This window comes from Argopecten irradians, chromosome 1, assembly GCF_041381155.1.
Source record: "Argopecten irradians isolate NY chromosome 1, Ai_NY, whole genome shotgun sequence".
Classification (NCBI taxonomy): domain Eukaryota; kingdom Metazoa; phylum Mollusca; class Bivalvia; order Pectinida; family Pectinidae; genus Argopecten; species Argopecten irradians.
The window spans coordinates 61389682-61412928 of record NC_091134.1 but is presented as its reverse complement, the minus strand read 5'-3'; the positions used below and the strand labels follow the sequence as shown (position 1 = coordinate 61412928).

Sequence of the window (23247 nt, the reverse complement as noted above, 5' to 3'; positions counted from 1 at the left end):
CCACATATAATACAGTTTGAATTGTCAAAAATATTGATCTGTTCATGAATTTTTTTATAGAAGTCTGGATCATCTCTATTCGGACCATATATATTAATCAATGTAAATCTACTTTTTTCTATAGAAATATCGAGTGCCAGTATGTTACCTTGAGTGTCATTCCACTTATCATAAATATTGAATTCAAAATTGTTGTTAAAAAGAATGCATACCCCCCTCGAGTTGTTTCTATAGGAATTGAAATAACATTTAAAACCCCATTGCTCAATAATTTCCCTTTCTTGGTCTTCTATAAAATGGGTATCTTGGAGACAGAAAATACTAAATTCCCTAAAGTGGCTTTTTAAGAAATTAAAGACATCCATTCTTTTTTCCTTTTGACCTAATCCTCTACAGTTTGCAGATGCTATCCTAATACTTTTTGCCATAATCTAATACATTATAGTAAATATTACACATGTTGTCTGTATAGCAATTGAAAAAAGTATTGAAAATGCAAAAGCAACAGTAGTCTGACACCAAGAATAGGTAAAAAAACAAGTAAATGTATATATATATTTGAAATTGCCAATCTATTACACAAAGTAAACACTTTATGACATGAAAACAACAACGAACATAGAATCACCAAGACCCATAAACACAAAAATCAAATTTGACATTAATAAATCAAGAAGTAAAACAATGTGAAAACCTTGACAGTAGTTCCGAAAGACTGTAAAAATACTTCAATGTCTGCATATCTTATGTATTATCCAAGCCGAAAAATAGAAGAAAAAAAACAAGATAAAGCAATGCTCGCCATTTACGGTATTATAATGTATAAAAGAATTCATACCCCTGGTATCTTGATCAAAAGTATGACTACTATTAGTGTTGTACTATTATAAACTACATGTAAATATCGTGACAGGGCATCGGCTGCCATGTCACAAGTAGATATGTATTAGTTAAATTTTTTGATAACCTATTCTCTACCAATTTCAACTAGCAAGATTGTGTTATTTGTTGCATGGATTTATAATTATAGGAGACTTAAAATTTGTTGATGATATAAATAGCTATCATGTAACATATTATCATTAGTCAGACAACAACCGATGTTCTTTAAAAAATAATTATGATGATAGAATTTAGTATGATTACCGTGTTGAGTCGATCTTTGTCTTTTTAAATGGTCTTCTGAAGCAGTAAAAACATAGTAAAATTTCAACCTCGTGTTTACAATTTAACCGGAAATCTTATTGCATTACTAAAAGGAAAACGGACCATTGTTCCGATCTAGGTTAGTTTGCAGCTTTGAAATATAATAGAATTATAGCATTTAAGCGTCCAAAAGACAGGGACTATCGGTGTAGTCTTTAAAGAAGATCCGTAGTTTCCGGAAAGTATTAAAAAAATATAACGACAGATAATTTATTTACTTTTTTCTGCAGCTTATGAGTATATATGATATATATATATATATAAATAATAAAAAAAAAAAAAACGCACACAAAGAAAATTACCAATATTGTGTGTAGATATACTACATTATGAAAGAAATCGTGAAGTGTATTGGACCCGGAAGACCGATACTGTTTTCTAATAGCTAAAACCAACACACAGCTTCCCTGACTACACCTGAAAAAAATCCGGCTATGTATATACATCACCTGTTCTACAAAAATATATCAATTTTATAGGGGTGTAAGGTAAATAAACAATCATAAAATTTGATACTACAAATGTAAATAATACATATTATATTATTCAGTATAGTATTTAATATTATTCGTTATAAAATATAATATCTTCCACAATGTACATGTACAGTACATAGTTGTTGTAAATCTAAAACACTAAATGATTCCATACACACTTAAATTTATTCAAGTCTATATCTCGAACGGAATTTTCCTTGGAGACGCGTTATATACAGTCCGACATACGCGCGCGTAAGTGTATTATAGGTATAAATACACATTTATTAATTGAAGTTAATTAATGATGGGCATGCTCCTGGGCGAGCGAACCCCACAGATGATCGAACTCGTCCTCAGTTGATATAAATTCAGTTCGACCTGACTTTGTAATGACGCGGATTTTTTCTGTTGGAAAACCTGGCTTTGGCGATGAATGGGCATTGGAAAGCTCGGTCTAGTAGATTTTGGTTGTATTTCGTCACGTCATCCCTAATCCACATACCAGTCTTTGGTAGATTTTTTATACCCGCATTCAGTATTTTGGTCTTACATCTGCGATGAATGAATTTGCAGATAATGTTATGTGGTTTGCCCTGCTTATATGGCCCTAGTCTGTGAGCTGTATCAATTTCTTCCGAATTTATGTCTAATTGAAGTTTAGACTTAAAGAGTTTTATTATTACAGCGCATGTGTCCTCCACATCCTCATTCTTCTTGTCATCCGGGACGCCGGATATTCTAATTGAATTGGATCGCCCGTGTTGTTCAAGATCATTGATAGTTAGAAATAAGTCTCTAGTATCACGGTTGATTAGATCGAGTTCAATGGCATGAGTTTCACTTTCTTTCGACAGTTTATCAACTTTGATGTCTAGCTCTCTATTTTTGTGTTCCATTTCCAAAATTTGACCTTCTAATCTCTCAATCTCATCTCGGTGCTGTAGTTTGACATTGTCTATTTGCATTTGAAATTCCAATGTAACTTTTTTTAATGATTCCTGATGCTGTTCCTTAGTAACGAAATTTTGCATTTCCAATTTCAAGTCCTTCATGAAACTATTCATTAACTCTTCAATTCGTGTCATTTTTAAATCATTTTCTTTTTGGGAATCGTCAGGATTATCTAGAAAACTTTCAAGTGTCGTTTGATCTTTTTCAATTTTTGCTTTTTTCTTTGCCTTTTTTGAAGGCTTTCTACTCACAGTTTTTTGTCATGGATTGGACTCTCTCCCATACTCATTTCCGATTGTGAAGACTCTCGTAGGCGTTTGGCTGCTTCAGAGGCTGTGTCAGCCATGTTGGTATTTATAAATATTTACTGTTTATGTATGGAAGCTGTACACAATACACAATACACATACACCTTTACACGTACGCGTATGCTAGTTTGCTATTACATATATATGTAGTCCGTGCCTTGGTCAAATCCAGTCAAGCGGAACTAAACAGGTATTCACAAGACAGTTGTTGTCATTTTAGCACATATGAACGCATTTTTTCCATGTTTGTTTGATTTTTATGTTTCTTAACACGTTTGTTAACGTACCTGTGTTTCACGAAAAAGAATTGGTTCTTTTCACAAAGAATAGAGAAAATAATTTTGTTAAATGCAATAAAAATAATTGCAGGTTCCGACGAGTTTCGAACTCGTGACCTTCTGCGTGTTAAGCAGACGTGATTTTTTTTTTCATTGCTTGATTTTTTTATTTTAAATCTGCAAACAGTACAAGAACATAATTCTAATGGTGATAAACAATGAAACGGCGATTCACTGGTGAACATTGTGATAGCATAAAGACTTTCATAATTGAACATTGACAAATTAGACATATAGGATGAAATGGTGTGAAAACATGTTTGTGCATCTTAAATAATTCTACCCATTTATAGTTTTTCATTATCTACTTGTGTATATAATAATTTCTGCGAACAGTCGAAATTGTAAATGTCAATGTGGCAAAATAGCAAAGCCCCGTTTGAAATATAAAGACGGAGATTTGACAAACAATAAGATAGATCGTGTTAAAGTGCTAATAATATACGCTGCAATAATGTTTCATTTGAAACAAATTTGGTAAAATAAAAATGGAACCAAACGTGATTCTGAACAAGTCTAGAGTAAAAAAAAATATGTAAGGAAATGGCCAGTGTGGGGGTCGAACCCACGACATTCGCGTTATTAGCACGACGCTCTTTTTTTTATCTTTAAAAATAATCTTTTAATGTTCCCAGCAAATAGGACCCCCGGGGTTGGGGCCCCGAAGGCTCCTCACATTTCATTTAATATAAACATTTGAAATCAATATATCACAGACTTTATAACGCATACATTCAATTTCTTTTCATTTGCAATAATAATACAAAGACAATGAGTACAATAGTGTTAACTAGATATCTAAAACAAAGGAACTCAAATCATTAGAATTTAAAGAAATATCATCACCTTTTAACAATGCATTATCTGCAGCAATATACCTTTTGAACAACTGATATTTCTTTGCCATTTGATAATAATGTCTAATATAATCAAAATATTTTCTAAGTGTATACTTAAAGAAAGTTTTCAAATTCAACTTTTACATATCACTAACTACTAAGTTGCGCCTTTTAAATATACAGAAACGAACTACTCCAAAAAAGAAGTTAATGAAATACGGATTAGTGAATTTGATCTTTCTTGTGAAACCCAGAAGTACAAGACTTCCTAGAGAAATATCCGATAAGTAATGCTGATCAGCCTTTGAAAAAAGTTTCTTTGTTAATGTTTGGATGTAGGCTAAAAAATCGGAAAGTTCTGAACAATCAAGAAACAAATGCTGTAAGGTTTCTGAATCAGTTTTACAAACAAGACATTGGTCATTATTAACTGTGCCAATTTTCTTCAACTTTTCCATGGTAAATATAGTATTATGAACAATACGATAGTGAACATCAACAATATCACATGGTAAAAATGGCAAATACATTATTGTAAAGACTTGTGGTAGACTCATGCTATTAAAAACATTTGACCAATATTCAGTTGATTTTGGTCTTCTGAAAAATCGACGAATAAAACAACCATAGATATCCTTTGTGGTTTTTGGATAGGGCTGTACTGTTGTCCCATTACCATCCATATATGTAACGTAAGGTCTAGCGTCAGTTCTTATATTGGTATGTACATTGCTCAAAATAACATCTTTATATTTAGCAGGAATAGAGTTCATGATAATTTTGTAATCATTTAAAATTATGTCACTAGAAATATCTGGATTACTATCCTTAATAACATCAACTATTGCATTTGAGTGAATGAACTTAGATACGACTTCTAAAGTCAAATGCTTCACTTTAACTACACCAGCTTTGGAGAAACATTCAATAAATACAGGTTTGTCATTGTTCACAAATATTGGGTTGAAAAACAAAGGCTGTTCATACACAAAAAAGTTGTCCTCATTATAGAAGACCTCGTTAACAGACTGAAATACATACCAAGCCTTTAACATTTCGTGATAAACAATAGGTAAAGATCTAAGATACTTATTAGGAAACTTACAATAAATAACCTCAAAATCGAGATTTAAGTTCAGAACTTTGTTAAAAAAATACTGACCCATACATTTCCAGACTGCTGTGCAAGATGTATCTAACCACCTTCAAAAAATTTTAATCTAAATGCTTTAAGTTTTAACTCAATATCAGGTACATTCAAACCACCATCTTTTCTTTTGCCAATAATGGTGTCATAAGCCACCAAATGCGCACCTTTATGCCACAAAAAATCAATACATAGTTTTTTTTTTTTATTTCAGTAATAGCAGCTAGAGGTATTGTATGTGACGTTAGACAATACCAACATCTGGACATCAACAATGAATTGATCACAATAGCTCTCCCTTGTATAGTTAATTGTCTCTGTGACCACATTCTCAAAATATTTCTGATATTAGCAACTTTATTATCCCACGAGTTTCGAACTCGTGACCTTCTCTGCGTGTTAAGCAGACGTGATAACCACTACACCACGGAACCTCGTTACCATCAGTAGAGCAAATAGACGCCTTGTAAGTTACTCCATTTTATGCTATCCCTTCTGCATCAATATTTCATATCGACATAGAACATTTTGTATTATATATGATCAAGTATAGATATGAATGATTTATTAAGAAACAAAACGGGAAAACACGAAAACGTTAAACGACACATATACAAACTAACCATTTTAATTTAATAGCAGATATGAGCTAAAATTGATTTGGATAGGGACATTTCTCGAGAGGGGAATGAAGAAAAAAAGCAGATTCTCTGATGGAGTAAAAAGTTGTCTTCTCAATCTAGTCCAGATTCAGCAATACATTGTTGTATAACCAAATGAACAGCGTTTGGTTTTTAATTCACTCAAGCCCTATCGTCAACAATTGTTGATAAAACAGCAGCAAAATGCACAGCAAGGGAAATAGTAAGCAAGTCTGACCTATTCTGCCAAATGACAACATAGGATGTACCGATGAGATAATAATTATATCGACCAATAAGCTTTGCTGCAGTCTTCTTTACCAACCTGCATATCTCGGACATCGATGTAGTTGATTTCTGCTTACGCAGTTGCACTCTGCCCCAAAACTCATTAAAATACATTATAACGCTGGCTATTGGCGCAATATAAAGTAATAAAAATAACAGATGAAACCAAGAAGATAAGCATTGCCATTCATTGACATGTTATTGCCATGGTAGGAAAAACCTTAATCAATGATTAAATTTATTGTCAATTTTAATATTAGATAATAAGTAGAGTCAAAACAGCTCCCTGATGGACCCCGTAATGTCAAATCATCATTTAATTTACACAACAAATTCTTTATAAAAATCTATTTCAAGCAAGCTGCTGTCTAGAAGACGGTTTGTTGAAGAATATCATTCTTGATTTGGCAGTGTCATACTTTGACTTTTATTCATGGCGTGTTGGGAATGAATGCAGCATGTACCGTGTCGATATCGTTCCGTCTGGTCCTATCCGCTCTGTTCTTATCCTCGAATAGAATAGAACCAAGGATCATTTATGTATTACAAACATATACATTGTGCTACTCTTTTTGAAAATCTTCAATTTGATGTTACTAATGTAGTTTTGCCTATTTTGCACACTCTTATAAAATTGTGATATCATATAGCCTTGCTTTAAAATATTGTTGTTGTTTTCTTAATTCCTGGCAATACAAGGATAGTATAAATACGAATTCCTGCTGATGTGGACGAGTTTCCTTATCGACATTAACACCTTATACGGTTATCAATTAAGAGAGAGAGAGAGAGAGAGAAAACAACGTTGATTTTGTAATTTGAAGCTAATAAACGCGGATATCCTATCAACTTGGTATTAAGGCCTTAATATGAAAATAAAATAAAATGTCTTGTTCTTATGTAAAAATAAAAGAGGTTTCGGCGAGGTTCGAACTCGCGACCTTCTGCGTGTGAAGCAGACGTGATAACCGCTACACCACGAAACCGATATGCTACGCATTCTTCAAATATTGTCTTACGCTTTATCATGTTGATATTTGTTGACAAAAATATGCTTATTTCATGTATCTTTGAAAACCGATTTAGTTCGTCTATCACTATTGCTGAAATGATAGAATGTGTGATGTTACTTAACGATATAAAATTCATATATGGGAATAGGCCATGGGCTAGGAGGGTCCCACATGCACCCCCCCCCCCCCCAAACCTCCGAACCAATATTTTTCTGAACCCTTATGACCCACTGATCACAAATCCAAATGTTAACATTGCATAAGTTGGGATGAACTTCCGGTTATGACGTCATCAAGATGGCCGCCATCTCGAATTTCGCTAAAAATTGAAAAATAGTCATAACATTAACATTTTTCAACCGAAGTAGACAAATGAGGTATCAAAATGACCACATTAGAACAACAAATACATATCAGGACCAAAAAATCCAATATATGTAGTGATTTCTACGCAGGAAATGAAAAAAACCGGATTTAAACCTCAAAAATGGTGATTTTTCAGCAATTTTTTCATATTTTGTTTGACGCAGCAAAAATGTTTCCCAACAACAATCTATTATTTCTAATAAGTTTTTTGACCACTTATCAATCAGTTTAAACAACAACAACAACAAAAACCAATGTTAACATTGTATAGGTTCCGGTTATGACGTCATCAAGATGGCCACCATCTCGAATTTCACTAAAAAATGAAGAATAGTCCTAACACTGATATTTTTCAACTAAAGTAGACAAATGTGGTATCAAAATGACCACAATAGAACGACAAATACATATCAGGACCAAATAATCCAATATGTGTAGTGATTTGTGCGGAAGAAATAAATAAAATAATCTTTTAAGCTCAAAAATGGTGATTTTTCAGCAAATTTTTCGTACTTGGCTTGACGCAGCAGAAATGTTTCCCAACAACAAATTATTAGGCCTACTCGTAATCAGTTATTTAAACTCCTATCAATAAGTAAATATAGTTAAAAACAACATGAAAAATATATAGAAATGCAAAAAAAAAAGAATTATTGTTATACCCTCAATTTTGTAGATTAGCATCGTCTCAAAAATAACACAACACCTACTGATAGCGTAACAAATGTAACCTAAGCTAAGCCTGTGTTTCCGTTAATATCATTAACAGTTCCCAAAGTGTTTGTGTCTTTGAAAATGAGCACATTCATTGTTTATTTCCTGTGCATAGCATAAGCAAAATGTCAGATGGTTACTACAATGTCACTAAATAATATGTCTTTCACTGGTTCTCAATGATAACCATTATCATTGTGCGTGCTTTCTCGCCTCACTGACCTATCCACTGAAGAGACTCGGCATATCTGGTAGCTGGTACATGCAGTCCGAATCAGAGTACTCGAGATATCAGTATCCAATTCGTCGAAAGCCAGATCGACGTTTTCGATGCCGATGAGCTCATGTGACACTGCATTACCAGTGTTGTTCTAGCCTTTTATGTCCCATCCATGACCAGAGTTCATATCAGAAACAACAGGTTCAGAGATGTGGGATCTCTTTCAGATTCTAACATATCGTATGTATATGCTGTTTCAGACTTCTCCGGCATAATGGAAATTACACCAGATGCACATTCTTCCAATGGTGGAATTGGTTCTCCTTAGCACATAACTCCATAATTTGTATGAAGTACTATTCACCAATCTTGTGGACCCTCGTGCAACCATAAATGGCACAGGTGATATCATTGAGGTCATTAATGAGGGCATAAATGTTAAATGTTTTTCATTGGTCTGACTTTCCCCACTCCGTGTAAGGTGCTGGTTGTGTCACATCTGGTATATGCGCAAAGAGACCATTGAAGACTCTCCAGTAAAAAGTTCTCTAAAGTGCTTTCCAGACTTGGCAAAGAGTGAAACTTCACTGCTGACCTCATTTATGACCTCAAAGAATCCGCCTGTGCCACCTATGGTCACTGAGGTTCACAAGAATGAGGAATTGTGCTTCATACGAATTAAGGAGAACCAACTCAACCCTCCGCAGAATGTTGATCTGGTGTCTTTTCCATCATGCCGGGGAAGTCTGGAACATAATATAAGATATGTGAATCTAGGTGAAACTAGGTTGGAAACAGGAAGAGCTCCCACATCCCTGAAGCCGATGTTTCTGATCTTAACTCTGACCATGGACAGTTGACAAGTTAGGACCACGATGGTAACCCGGTAATGTAATGTCACATCAGGTCACCGAGGTCGAAGACGACACTCTGGCGAGAAAGCACGCACAACGAAAATGATTAGCATTAAGAACTAGTGAAAGAAATATGTGACACTGTAGTAACCATCTTATATTTCCTTGCGTTATACACAGGAAATAAACAATGGATGTGCTCATTCTAAAAGACACCATATGTTTCGAAAAGTGTCATGGTATTTACGGAACTTTAATTTGATACCCTATAGCTATTAGTTAGCGTTTTGCTGTAATAATTCAGTTTGAGAGGCTACTAGTCTACAAAATTTCGAACATGAAAATGGATTATTTTGAAGTCCCACTTAGATATTCAGCCAACTTTAAATTCAAATTTGTTAAGATATAAATCGTCAATAGCCAATGTTATATTCAGGAAATTCCAAGACACCGATGTGCCGCATCCGGTGATGTTTTGTAAACCAAATGATGGTATAACATTTCTCTTTTGCATTTCTATATATTTTTGTTGTTGTTGTTTTAACAGATTGATAAGAGGTCAAATAACTGATTGTGAATAATAATTTGTTGTTGGGAAACAATTTTGCTGCGTCAAGCCAAATATGAAAAAATGCTGAAAAATTACCATTTTTGAGCTTAAAATATTATTTTTTTTTCATTTCCTGCGTTCAAATCACTATATATATTGGATAATTTGGTCCTGACATGTATTTGTTGTTCTATTGTGGTCATTTTGATACCTCATTTGTCTACTTCGGTTGAAAAATGTCAATGTTATGACTATTTTTTATTTTTCAGTGAAATTCGAGATGGTGGCCATCTTGATGACGTCATAACCGGAACTTATACGATGTTAACATTGGTTTTGGTTGTTTTTGTTGCTTAAACTGATTGACAAGTGGTCAAAAAACTTATTAGAAATAATAGATTGCTGTTGGGAAACATTTTTGCTGCGTCAAACAAAAATGAAAAATTTGCTGAAAAATCACCATTTTTGAGCTTTAAATCCGATTTTTTCATTTCCTGCATAAAAATCATCACATATATTGGATTTTTTGGTCCTGATATGTATTTGTTGTTCTAATGTGGTCATTTTGATACCTCATTTGTCTACTTCGATTGAAAAATGTTAATGTTATGACTATTTTTCAAATTTTAGTGAAATTCGAGATGGCGGCCATCTTGATGACGTCATAACCGGAAGTTCATCCCAACTTATGCAATGTTAACATTTGGATTTGTGATCAGTGGGTCATAAGGGTTCAGAAAAATATTGGTTCGGAGGTTTGGGGGGGGGGTGCATGTGGGACCCTCCTAGCCCATGGCCTAGAAGGGATGGCTTCTTTAGTTTGGAAAATATAATTATCGGTCGGTTCAAGTAACGTGTTTGTAAAGCAAAATTGATATTCTCACATTTAATTATGCTATTATTACATATATATTTCATCAATTATTTCAAAGTGCATTTGGTTAATGCTATATAAAAAACATGGTGAAACAAAATTAATAGTGCAAAAACAAATGTATTCAACTTAAAGTTACATTTTAAAAAGTGAAGTTTAAATGCATACAAAAAATATAAGGAGGTTTCGGCGAGGTTCGAACTCGCGACCTTCTGCGTGTAAAGCAGACGTGATAACCACTACACCACGAAACCGATTTCTTAATGCACTGCCCAGATATCAATAGTAATTGTTTCACATTCTTTTCCCTAGGAGGTTTTTAACTGGAAAAGAAAAATATTTGAATTTAATTCTGTTTTGAAAGAAAGTTTGAATTTGCATTGGTTCTTTTCACAAAGAATAGAGAAAATAATTTAGTTAAATGCAATAAAAATAATTGCAGGTTCTGACGAGTTTCGAACTCGTGACCTTCTGCGTGTTAAGCAGACGTGATTTTTTTTTTTTCATTGCTTGATTTTTTTATTTTAAATCTGCAAACAGTACAAGAATATAATTCTAATGGTGATAAACAATGAAACGGCGATTCACTGGTGAACATTGTGATAGCATAAAGACTTTCATAATTGAACATTGACAAATTAGACATATAGGATGAAATGATGTGAAAACATGTTTGTGCATCTTAAATAATTCTACCCATTTATAGTTTTTCATTATCTACTTGTGTATATAATAATTTCTGCGAACAGTCGAAATTGTAAATGTCAATGTGGCAAAATAGCAAAGCCCCGTTTGAAATATAAAGACGGAGATTTGACAAACAATAAGATAGATCGTGTTAAAGTGCTAATAATATACGCTGCAATAATGTTTCATTTGAAACAAATTTGGTAAAATAAAATGGAACCAAACGTGATTCTGAACAAGTCTAGAGTAAACAAAATATGTAAGGAAATGGCCAGTGTGGGGGTCGAACCCACGACATTCGCGTTATTAGCACGACGCTCTTTTTTTATCTTTAAAAATGATCTTTTAATGTTCCCAGCAAATAGGACCCCCGAGGTTGGGGCCCCGACGGCTCCTCACATTTCATTTAATATAAACATTTGAAATCAATATATCACAGACTTTATAACGCATACATTCAATTTCTTTTCATTTGCAATAATAATACAAAGACAATGAGTACAATAGTGTTAACTAGATATCTAAAACAAAGGAACTCAAATCATTAGAATTTAAAGAAATATCATCACCTTTTAACAATGCATTATCTGCAGCAATATACTTTTTGAATAACTGATATTTCTTTGCCATTTGAAAATAATGTCTAATATAATCAAAATATTTTCTAAGTGTATACTTAAAGAAAGTTTTCAAATTCAACTTTGACATATCACTAACTACTAAGTTGCGCCTTTTAAATATACAGAAACGAACTACTCCAAAAAAGAAGTTAATGAAATACGGATTTGTGAATTTGATCTTTCTTGTGAAACCCAGAAGTACAAGACTTCCTAGAGAAATATCCGATAAGTAATGCTGATCAGCCTTTGAAAAAAGTTTCTTTGTTAATGTTTGGATGTAGGCTAAAAAATCGGAAAGTTCTGAACAATCAAGAAACAAATGCTGTAAGGTTTCTGAATCAGTTTTACAAACAAGACATTGGTCATTATTAACTGTGCCAATTTTCTTCAACTTTTCCATGGTAAATATAGTATTATGAACAATACGATAGTGAACATCAACAATATCACATGGTAAAAATGGCAAATACATTATTGTAAAGACTTGTGGTAGACTCATGCTATTAAAAACATTTGACCAATATTCAGTTGATTTTGGTCTTCTGAAAAATCGACGAATAAAACAACCATAGATATCCTTTGTGGTTTTTGGATAGAGCTGTACTGTTGTCCCATTACCATCCATATATGTAACGTAAGGTCTAGCGTCAGTTCTTATATTGGTATGTACATTGCTCAAAATAACATCTTTATATTTAGCAGGAATAGAGTTCATGATAATTTTGTAATCATTTAAAATTATGTCACTAGAAATATCTGGATTACTATCCTTAATAACATCAACTATTGCATTTGAGTGAATGAACTTAGATACGACTTCTAAAGTCAAATGCTTCACTTTAACTACACCAGCTTTGGAGAAACATTCAATAAATACAGGTTTGTCATTGTTCACAAATATTGGGTTGAAAAACAAAGGCTGTTCATACACAAAAAAGTTGTCCTCATTATAGAAGACCTCGTTAACAGACTGAAATACATACCAAGCCTTTAACATTTCGTGATAAACAATAGGTAAAGATCTAAGATACTTATTAGGAAACTTACAATAAATAACCTCAAAATCGAGATTTAAGTTCAGAACTTTGTTAAAAAAATACTGACCCATACATTTCCAGACTGCTGTGCAAGATGTATCTAACCACCTTCAAAAAATTTTAATCTAAATGCTTTAAGTTTTAACTCAATATCAGGTACATTCAAACCACCATCTTTTCTTTTGCCAATAATGGTGTCATAAGCCACCAAATGCGCACCTTTATGCCACAAAAAATCAATACATAGTTTTTTTTTTATTTCAGTAATAGCAGCTAGAGGTATTGTATGTGACGTTAGACAATACCAACATCTGGACATCAACAATGAATTGATCACAATAGCTCTCCCTTGTATAGTTAATTGTCTCTGTGACCACATTCTCAAAATATTTCTGATATTAGCAACTTTATTATCCCACGAGTTTCGAACTCGTGACCTTCTGCGTGTTAAGCAGACGTGATAACCACTACACCACGGAACCTCGTTACCATCAGTAGAGCAAATAGACGCCTTGTAAGTTACTCCATTTTATGCTATCCCTTCTGCATCAATATTTCATATCGACATAGAACATTTTGTATTATATATGATCAAGTATAGATATGAATGATTTATTAAGAAACAAAACGGGAAAACACGAAAACGTTAAACGACACATATACAAACTAACCATTTTAATTTAATAGCAGATATGAGCTAAAATTGATTTGGATAGGGACATTTCTCGAGAGGGGAATGAAGAAAAAAAGCAGATTCTCTGATGGAGTAAAAAGTTGTCTTCTCAATCAAGTCCAGATTCAGCAATACATTGTTGTATAACCAAATGAACAGCGGTTTGGTTTTTAATTCACTCAAGCCCTATCGTCAACAATTGTTGATAAAACAGCAGCAAAATGCACAGCAAGGGAAATAGTAAGCAAGTCTGACCTATTCTGCCAAATGACAACATAGGATGTACCGGTGAGATAATTATATCGACCAATAAGCTTTGCTGCAGTCTTCTTTACCAACCTGCATATCTCGGACATCGATGTAGTTGATTTCTGCTTACGCAGTTGCACTCTGCCCCAAAACTCATTAAAATACATTATAACGCTGGCTATTGGCGCAATATAAAGTAATAAAAATAACAGATGAAACCAAGAAGATAAGCAATAACATTCATTGACATGTTATTGCCATGGTAGGAAAAACCTTAATCAATGATTAAATTTATTGTCAATTTTAATATTAGATAATAAGTAGAGTCAAAACAGCTCCCTGATGGACCCCGTAATGTCAAATCAACATTTAATTTACACAACAAATTCTTTATAAAAATCTATTTCAAGCAAGCTGCTGTCTAGAAGACGGTTTGTTGAAGAATATCATTCTTGATTTGGCAGTGTCATTTTGAATACAGACATACTTTGATTTTTATTCATGGCGTGTTGGGAATGAATGCAGCATGTACCGTGTCGATATCGTTCCGTCTGGTCCTATCCGCTCTGTTCTTATCCTCGAATAGAATAGAACCAAGGATCATTTATATATTACAAACATATACATTGTGCTACTCATTTTGAAAATCTTAAATTTGATGTTGCTAATGTAGTTTTGCCTATTTTGCACACTCTTATAAAATTGTGATATCATATAGCCTTGCTTTAAAATATTGTTGTTGTTTTCTTAATTCCTGGCAATACAAGGATAGTATAAATACGAATTCCTGCTGATGTGGACGAGTTTTCTTATCGACATTAACACCTTATACGGTTATCAATTAAGAGAGAGAGAGAGAGAAACAACGTTGATTTTGTAATTTGAAGCTAATAAACGCGGATATCCTATCAACTTGGTATTAAGGCCTTAATATGAAAATAAAATAAAATGTCTTGTTCTTATGTAAAAATAAAAGAGGTTTCGGCGAGGTTCGAACTCGCGACCTTCTGCGTGTGAAGCAGACGTGATAACCGCTACACCACGAAACCGATATGCTACGTATTCTTCAAATATTTCTTACGCTTTATCATGTTGATATTTGTTGACAAAAATATGCTTATTTCATGTATCTTTGAAAACCGATTTAGTTCATCTATCACTATTGCTGAAATGATAGAATGTGTGATGTTACTTAACGATATAAAATTCATATATGGGAAGGGATGGCTTCTTTAGTTTGGAAAATATAATTATCGGTCGGTTCAAGTAACGTGTTTGTAAAGCAAAATTGATATTCTCACATTTAATTATGCTATTATTACATATATATTTCATCAATTATTTCAAAGTGCATTTGGTTAATGCTATATAAAAAACATGGTGAAACAAAATTAATAGTGCAAAAACAAATGTATTCAACTTAAAGTTACATTTTAAAAAGTGAAGTTTAAATGCATACAAAAAATATAAGGAGGTTTCGGCGAGGTTCGAACTCACGACCTTCTGCGTGTAAAGCAGACGTGATAACCACTACACCACGAAACCGATTTCTTAATGCACTGCCCAGATATCAATAGTATTTTTGCCTTGTTTGCATGACACAGAAGATACCTAATCCACCTCAATGCTGTGAAGCTCTGTTTGCGAGTAAAAATAATAAAATCAAACACTTATATGGCGGAAATTGGCACACTTAAAGTGGCCTTTATGATTTATTTTTCATTAAGATATGGTTTTTTAAAAAATTCCAGAATACTTATTAGAAAATACATGATGTGGACCGCAAAGGTGAGCGGCCAAATTAAGCTTTACATACATAAACATGTAATTATAAAAATATGAGTACGAATTAAAAGAAATGTCAAGGTGAGTCAAGGTGAACAAGAATAAATTTTGACAACGGGTGGGAAAGGGAAGGGATTTTCATTTTTGGTGGTACTGCACGTGCAGATGTGTTTCACTTTCACTTTCAGTTTGAAGCAATTCAAATTGAATTTTTACTACTGATTAGAAATTATAACAATTCTTTTCCTTAAAATCAATATGGCGTCGTCAAGATGGGTTCTCAGGAGGAAATGTGCTGTGGGGTTCAAGGGATGCTGAACAGGGGCCAAACTTTATCCTGCGTTGACCAATGACATTTGACCTCTCACATATGCCCGGATGTACAGTGTCCCTTATCAGGGAATGGGCGGAGCCTACTGATCTATATATATATATATATACACGTATGACGTCACTATCATGTTTCATAACAAGACAAACAACATAATAAAACACATATAAAATTAACAATTCAATAAAATTATGCAATCTTTACAAAAATCTGTTTGTTCACAAACTTTTATTTTTGCCTTGTTTGCATGACACAGAAGATACCTAATCCACCTCAATGCTGTGAAGCTCTGTTTGCGAGTAAAAATAATAAAATCAAACACTTATATGGCGGAAATTGGCACACTTAAAGTGGCCTTTATGATTTATTTTTCATTAAGATATGGTTTTTTAAAAAATTCCAGTATACTTATTAGAAAATACATGATGTGGACCGCAAAGGTGAGCGGCCAAATTAAGCCAAAATGACAAAGTCATCCGCCACCCGAACAGCAAAGAGGTTGATTAGGTTTGAATTGGCAAAAAACTTCAACAACTAAATTTAAAAATGAAAAAACAGATATACATTGATTAAAACATTATCAAAAGACAATTGTACTGAATAGTAAGCAGGGTTGTGTCATTCACCGGTATACCACATCAATAAAAATAATGGACAGGGACCCACGCGCCTGCCCATTATTAGAAACAAACTGAAAGTTTGACTAGGTACATTGTTCCAAACACAAAGTGAAATCACCATGTTGATAAAAAATAATGGACAGGGACCCACGCGCCTGCCCATTATTAGAAAGTCTGACTAGGTACATTGTTCCAAACACAAAGTAAAATCACCATGTTGATAAAAAATAATGGACAGGGACCCACGCGCCTGCCTATTATTGTAATATATATAGGTTTTGTTCCAATACAGTGTAAAAATACATTGACAAGGTCCCATGCGCCTGCATAGACTTAAAAACACTACATATCTATGCGAAGAATAAAACTTGTAAAAAAAAAAAAAAAAATAAGGACATTGACAATAAAATTTCACATGAGCAAAATATTGTACGTAACAAGCACAGAGTTCAGGGAAGACTAGTTTTGAGTGGTTGAGCCCTTATGTATTTCTTAAACGCATCAGACTTCCATCTACCTAATAAACGAATCTGTGCATAAGACATACCTTGTTTGACTGCAAGAGTTGCCCCCCCTATCCGAAAGCTATGACCCTTATAAAAAGTACTGTTCAGTTCACAGAACTTCAAACATTTTCTGACAACATTGTCAAATTGTTTACGAGATAATGGTTGTTCGTTTTGTTCAAGGAACAGACAGCCTGGTTTGGGTCCTCGTTTAGGAAGATATTCCAACATAGATTGAACCGGGCAGATAGAGGAAGGTAAAATGGTGTTCACTGTAATTGTATGGGCTTTTTGACTGCTGTTGTGTTTAAAATGACGGAAACAGACCTGCATATTAGCAGGTTTGGCATGTTGGAAAACAACCTGAACATCAGATACTTGAAGAACATTGTGAGACTTATCTTGTGCAGTCATTACTAGTTCCCCAACTCTAGCCAAGCCATAAAAAGCTAAAGTGAAAATGGATTTGTATAAAACTTGTTCATATAGGGATGGGTATACATATGGTAAAGATTGAACCAGTCTTTGTAGAATTGGCTCTGTAATAGGGAGACGTGAATCATATTGTGGCAGTAAACGTGCTGCACCTGCTACTGCCTTTCTTACTACAAAATCTTTGGTTGGGTCATTGGTGTCATAACCATTAATATTATGGAAATATGCTATGGCTGACAAGTGTGAAGTTATGGTACTAGCAGAAAGACCCTTTTCATGTAAATGTGCAACATATAATGCGACAGTGGCATACGATAAAGGTAGTGAGACAGATGTCTGTAAAACAGATGTACAAAAGGTACAAAGATTTTCCCAAATTTTGTCATATGCCCTATGGGATGACGGGGCTAAGGAGGCTACCAATAATTTGTTCAGCGTAACAGGTAGTGTCTTTGGTCCATCAGTGTGTGAACTTGCGCTGGAAGTTGAAGTGCTGTCGGACACAATTTTCTGAATTTTTTCTATCTGTAAACGAGATAGGGAATCCGCTAAAACATTGGTATGACCAGGAATATGAACTGCTTTAAACAAAATATTATTAGTTAAACACAAGAGTACCAACTTGCGAATCAAGCGCATAATAATTTTATCGCGTGAAGTTTGTTTGTTGATTATTGGTACTAATGCGTGATTGTCAGTGAATAACCATATGCACTTATTCTGTATCATATTTCCCCAAGCTGCTACAGCCAAAACAATTGGAAACGATTCTAAAATCGCTTTGTTTAAATGACGTTTCTTAACAGCTGGCTGCCATTCCCCATAAAACCATTGGTTACCAAAAACAGCCCCAAAGCCTATAGAGGAAGAATCTGTAAACAGCTCCATATTGTCGCTTACTAACCACCTCTCATCTAAAAAGAAAAGACTACCATTAAACTTCTGTAAGAATTCAGCCCACATGATCAAGTCTGCCTTAGCTTCCTTGTGCAGCCTTATTCGAAAGAAGGGTTTCGAAACACCAATAGTGAGGTCAATTAACCGGCGTAAAAAGGCACGACCAGGTAAAACTACTGAAGTGGCAAATTGTAATGTTCCAATAAGGGATTGTAGTTCCCTGAGTGTGACTTTTTTCCTAACTACAAATCTATCTTAGGACTCTAGAGCCTTTTGTAGCTTGTCAAGTGGCAAGCGTGACTCCATATTGATGGTATCCAAAGTAATTCCCAAAAAGGGGAGTATTTGGCTAGGACCAAATGTTTTATCTGGTGCTAATGGAATACCTACAGATTTGCACATGTCTTGAAATGCTGACAGAATTTCTTGACAATGAGTACCAGTCTTTTCTATGAAAAGGAAATCATCAAGTACATGAACTACTGCTGTTGCTCTTAACTTAGTGTAAGCTACCCATTCAAGTGCCTTACTTAATTCCTCAAAAATCTTACAACTCTCAGAAAGTCCCATAGGTAAACAATTGTCAAAATATAATTCACCATTCCATTTAAACCCTAATAAATGACGAGCAGCTGGGTGAATAGGCACTATCCTAAATGCTGACTCAATGTCTGTTTTAGATAAGAATGCAAACTGACCTAAAGATTTGATATGATCAATGGCATCAGAGATATTTGCGTAAGAGACAGTAGAAGCCTCCTCTGTAATACCGTCATTTATAGATATCCCTTTAGGATGACTAAGATGATGTATCATTCGGTATTTACCAGATTCCTTTTTTGGTACAACTCCTATGGGGCTAAGATGATATGTTGGATATGGTGACGAAGAAAAAGGGCCTGATACCCGTTTAGCAAGTAATTCTTTATCGATTTTAGCTTGAATTACCTCTGGGAATTCAGATGCAGACACTAAGTTAGGACATTCTGTTTGTAACGTATCACCTTCAAAATGTATACGAAAACCTTCCCTGAACCCTTGTACTAAATATTGAGTTTTTTCAATGTCATACCCTACAAGTATGTCCGCAAGTTTATCTGCGATAATAGGAGTAACGATTTCTGGGGAAACCACGGGATCTTGAGGCAGCAAAGGGGGTTGCGAAACGCTGGGCACGAAAAGGCAACTGGTTTGACTGGTTGGTTTGCATGTTTGGAGCATTACACATTGTGAGTGGATGATCCCCATTGCATATGGAACATTTATGGGGGAACCGACATCCATTGCAGTAACGGCCATTCAAAAACTTCCAACAGAGGCCTTTAGGGTAGACACTGACAGAGCCTTTGTTTGTGCTGGACTTGCGGGTTATAGCCTCATGCCAGAGCTCCCATTCAACCTGGTCCCAATGATAACATTGTTTCTCTGCTAAAAGTCGCCGAAAGGAGACATCGTAAAAAGACCAGTCTGCTTGTTTTGAAGCCAGCTTCCGTATTACGGATATATATTTCAGTAGTGCCTCAAAATCCCGAGGTTTCTTTTGACAGTAAATAGCGACAAAAGAATGAAACAAAGAAGTCCATTGGTCAATGGACAAAGTTTTAGTTTTAGTTTTTGGCACCCACTGAGCCACAGGAGCCCCAGTATCATTCTGCTTGATGACCATTTCAAAGGTATTTTGTTCTTTTCTGCTGAGTGTACTCAGCTCTACATAATCCCCAGCCCAATTTTTTTCCTTAATGGGTAAACAAACCATATCAGCCAACGGAATGGACGTTGACATGAAAGGAGTGTTACTGTGGCTTTCGTGGGGCTCAACGGATGCCAAAGTCATTGCTGGTAAGACTGATGACCTACTAATCGAGTCATGTGATGTCATGACTTGTTCGGTGGGTACCGCTATAGGGGGCAAGTTGGTAGCCATAGCTTCTCCAGCACTGGCATCAGCATTGTCAGCCGTGGAAGTTGAGGCCGAGTGTTCCGAGTGTAAAAATAGTTTTTTTCGCTTCCTCCACTCCTTGTTTGAAGGCTTCTTTTACTAAAGCCTGTACATCAGCGACAGGAACCGTCTGTGCAGGGGCAGAGGAAGGGGCAGGGGCAGGTGGAGGTGGCACATCAGTTGTTGTTGGGGCGCTGACAGCTGGTGCGACACTGACAGCTGCAGCCGGCTCAGTTACTCTTCGCTGTTTAATGGCTGTATTATTTGCAGCTGCCTTTCGTTTTGGCCTCATATTGCAGCTTACTGATATACCACACTAGTTATGAAACACCTGTGATAAAAGAAAAACTATAGCAGTATATCTCCAAACAAATATAAATAATAATGTGTATGAATTAGAATTAACTGTAGCTAATAACTTTTGGCCAGTAATCAAATCAATCAATTTACTGTTATAAAGCAGCAACCCGTAAGGTCATTAAAATACAATATCTTGATTTGTGACATACGTATCTTGAAATGTAAATTTCCAAACAACTGTAACTCATATGGCCAATAATAAGCAATTTATATTGCATATTTTGAAATCTAGCTTGAAAAACTGGAACTGCTATATAGGGCCAGTAAAATCAGATAATAATTATCTCTATAATAAGTAAGAACCATATATTACAATATAGTTACGCAACTGCAACCCTTAGGGCCAGTAATTACAAAGCCCAACAGGGCAATTAGCATGTCAGGAAAGTATAACATTACCATGTATACCAATGCCACCTTGCGGCAACATATGGGCAATAGTGAGTTCATGAAACCATGAAAACACCGGTAAATATTACACGACTGAACAATGCCAGGTACAAATCAAACGAGTTTTTTTGTTTTTTGTTTTTTTTTAAAATAATAATATGTCCACTGTTAGAAAATTGGTATAACACTAAACAGTAACCTCAAGGGCCAGTAATTTAAATAGTAAGATATAAACTGTAACCTCAAAGGCCAGTAATTTCAATGTTTAATATAAACTGTAACCACAAAGGCCAGTAATTTCAATGTTTAATATAAACTGTAACCACAAAGGCCAGTAATTTCAATGTTTAATATAAACTGTAACCTCAAGGGCCAGTAATATCAATACTTAGTATAAACTGTAACCTCAATGGCCAGTAATATCAATATTTAATATAAACTGTAACCTCAAAGGCCAGTAATTTCAATGTTTAATATAAACTGTAACCTCAAGGGCCAGTAATATTAATATTTAGCAAACATAATGATGAATATCATTCAAAATAACATCATATGCCAAATTCATAGGCAATAACAATATCACACAAAAGAAAAATTATACAAGAAGTATAGACAAATATAAAATGAGCTGTCAGAGCTATGCCTAAAAAACCAACACACTCAATGGAAGGGAGACAACTCGAAATAAAACTTGGAGACAAACCAAAAACAACTAATAAAAACCTACGCAAAGTTGGCCAAGCTAAACCGGAACCTGTCTCTGTCTGCTAGCTTTAATGCCATAAAGCACTCCACCACGAACAGATTTGAAATACGGCTGCTGATTTTTGAAATGCACACTATCCGGCAAATATAAGTCTGTCAAACTGGACATGCGATCGTGCTCCCAAAACTTGCAAAATATGCTACCCTGGAGAGCTTCACGTAACATGGTGTTCAAACGATGAACTCTGACATTGTACTCCTCTACAGGAACATCACCCTTATGTGCTCGAGTTTTTTCCCTGGGAAACAGCCCTAAAACCACAACATATTTCACGAAAGTAGCATGAAACAACTGTTCAATCAGGCCTGTCAAATTTGCCATAACACACTCCGGGGTCTGGGAAGGGCGACTCAAATCATTACCGCCTACTTGTAGACAAACAATTTCCGGCTGATAGAAATGAATGTCCGACATATGTTCTTGAAGCGTAGAGATCGTACCCCCAGGATATCCAACTAAATGTACCTTGTGAGAACTGGGTCGAAAACTAAGGTTTTGCTTATGAGCATGCTCGTCACAATATCTACGCAGCCGTCGGACTAAACTGTGACCCCAGATCAAAACTGTATTGCCTTCAGTTGAACACATATCCATATGTACATGAAAAACGTGCAGAAAATAAAGAGTTTATCCTACCGATCTTCAGAACGATACTCCCCTGATTTCCGTCCGGAGGATTGGGCGATCATCGACCTCAACTTTTAAAGTTGTCGTCTGACGTCTAACAATGACGAATAACTCGGAACTCCTTCATCTTTTTGGTTGGTGGTACTGCACGTGCAGATGTGTTTCACTTTCAGTTTGAAGCAATTCAAATTGAATTTTTACTACTGATTAGAAATTATAACAATTCTTTTCCTTAAAATCAATATGGCGTCGTCAAGATGGGTTCTCAGGAGGAAATGTGCTGTGGGGTTCAAGGGATGCTGAACAGGGGCCAAACTTTATCCTGCGTTGACCAATGACATTTGACCTCTCACATATGCCCGGATGTACAGTGTCCCTTATCAGGGAATGGGCGGAGCCTACTGATCTATATATATATATATATACACGTATGACGTCACTATCATGTTTCATAACAAGACAAACAACATAATAAAACACACATAAAATTAACAATTCAATAAAATTATGCAATCTTTACAAAAATCTGTTTGTTCA

General features: G+C 34.9%; 1 protein-coding gene and 4 non-coding genes across 6 annotated transcripts; all 5 read right to left on the bottom strand.

Moving 5' to 3' along the window:
• Positions 1 to 7110: 7110 nt before the first annotated feature.
• Positions 7111 to 7183, bottom strand: Trnav-cac (transfer RNA valine (anticodon CAC)). The gene has a single exon. It is a non-coding gene; the product is annotated as a tRNA-Val (tRNA).
• A 3786-nt stretch (positions 7184 to 10969) lies between these two features.
• Positions 10970 to 11042, bottom strand: Trnav-uac (transfer RNA valine (anticodon UAC)). Its single transcript has one exon. It is a non-coding gene; the product is annotated as a tRNA-Val (tRNA).
• Positions 11043 to 15030: 3988 nt separating this feature from the next.
• Positions 15031 to 15103, bottom strand: Trnav-cac (transfer RNA valine (anticodon CAC)). Its single transcript has one exon. It is a non-coding gene; the product is annotated as a tRNA-Val (tRNA).
• Positions 15104 to 15526: 423 nt separating this feature from the next.
• Positions 15527 to 15599, bottom strand: Trnav-uac (transfer RNA valine (anticodon UAC)). The gene has a single exon. It is a non-coding gene; the product is annotated as a tRNA-Val (tRNA).
• Positions 15600 to 18274: 2675 nt separating this feature from the next.
• Positions 18275 to 23204, bottom strand: LOC138336508 (uncharacterized). Of its 2 annotated transcripts, none has more exons than XM_069286016.1 (2): positions 22045 to 23204; positions 18275 to 20898 (listed from the first exon to the last, which is right to left on the bottom strand). In XM_069286016.1, exon 2 carries the CDS (start codon positions 19925 to 19927, stop codon positions 18884 to 18886), a length of 1044 nt encoding a protein of 347 aa, XP_069142117.1. In that variant the 5' UTR covers positions 19928 to 20898; positions 22045 to 23204; the 3' UTR covers positions 18275 to 18883. The 2 variants fall into 2 exon arrangements, with proteins under 2 accessions (XP_069142117.1, XP_069142122.1); XM_069286021.1 differs by having other exon boundaries at positions 22720 to 23204.
• Positions 23205 to 23247: the final 43 nt, after the last annotated feature.

Excerpts from the sequence above, each read along its gene's own strand:
- LOC138336508 (XM_069286016.1), bottom strand. The coding sequence starts at position 19,927 with ATGGCCGTTACTGCAATGGATGTCGGTTCCCCCATAAATGTTCCATAT.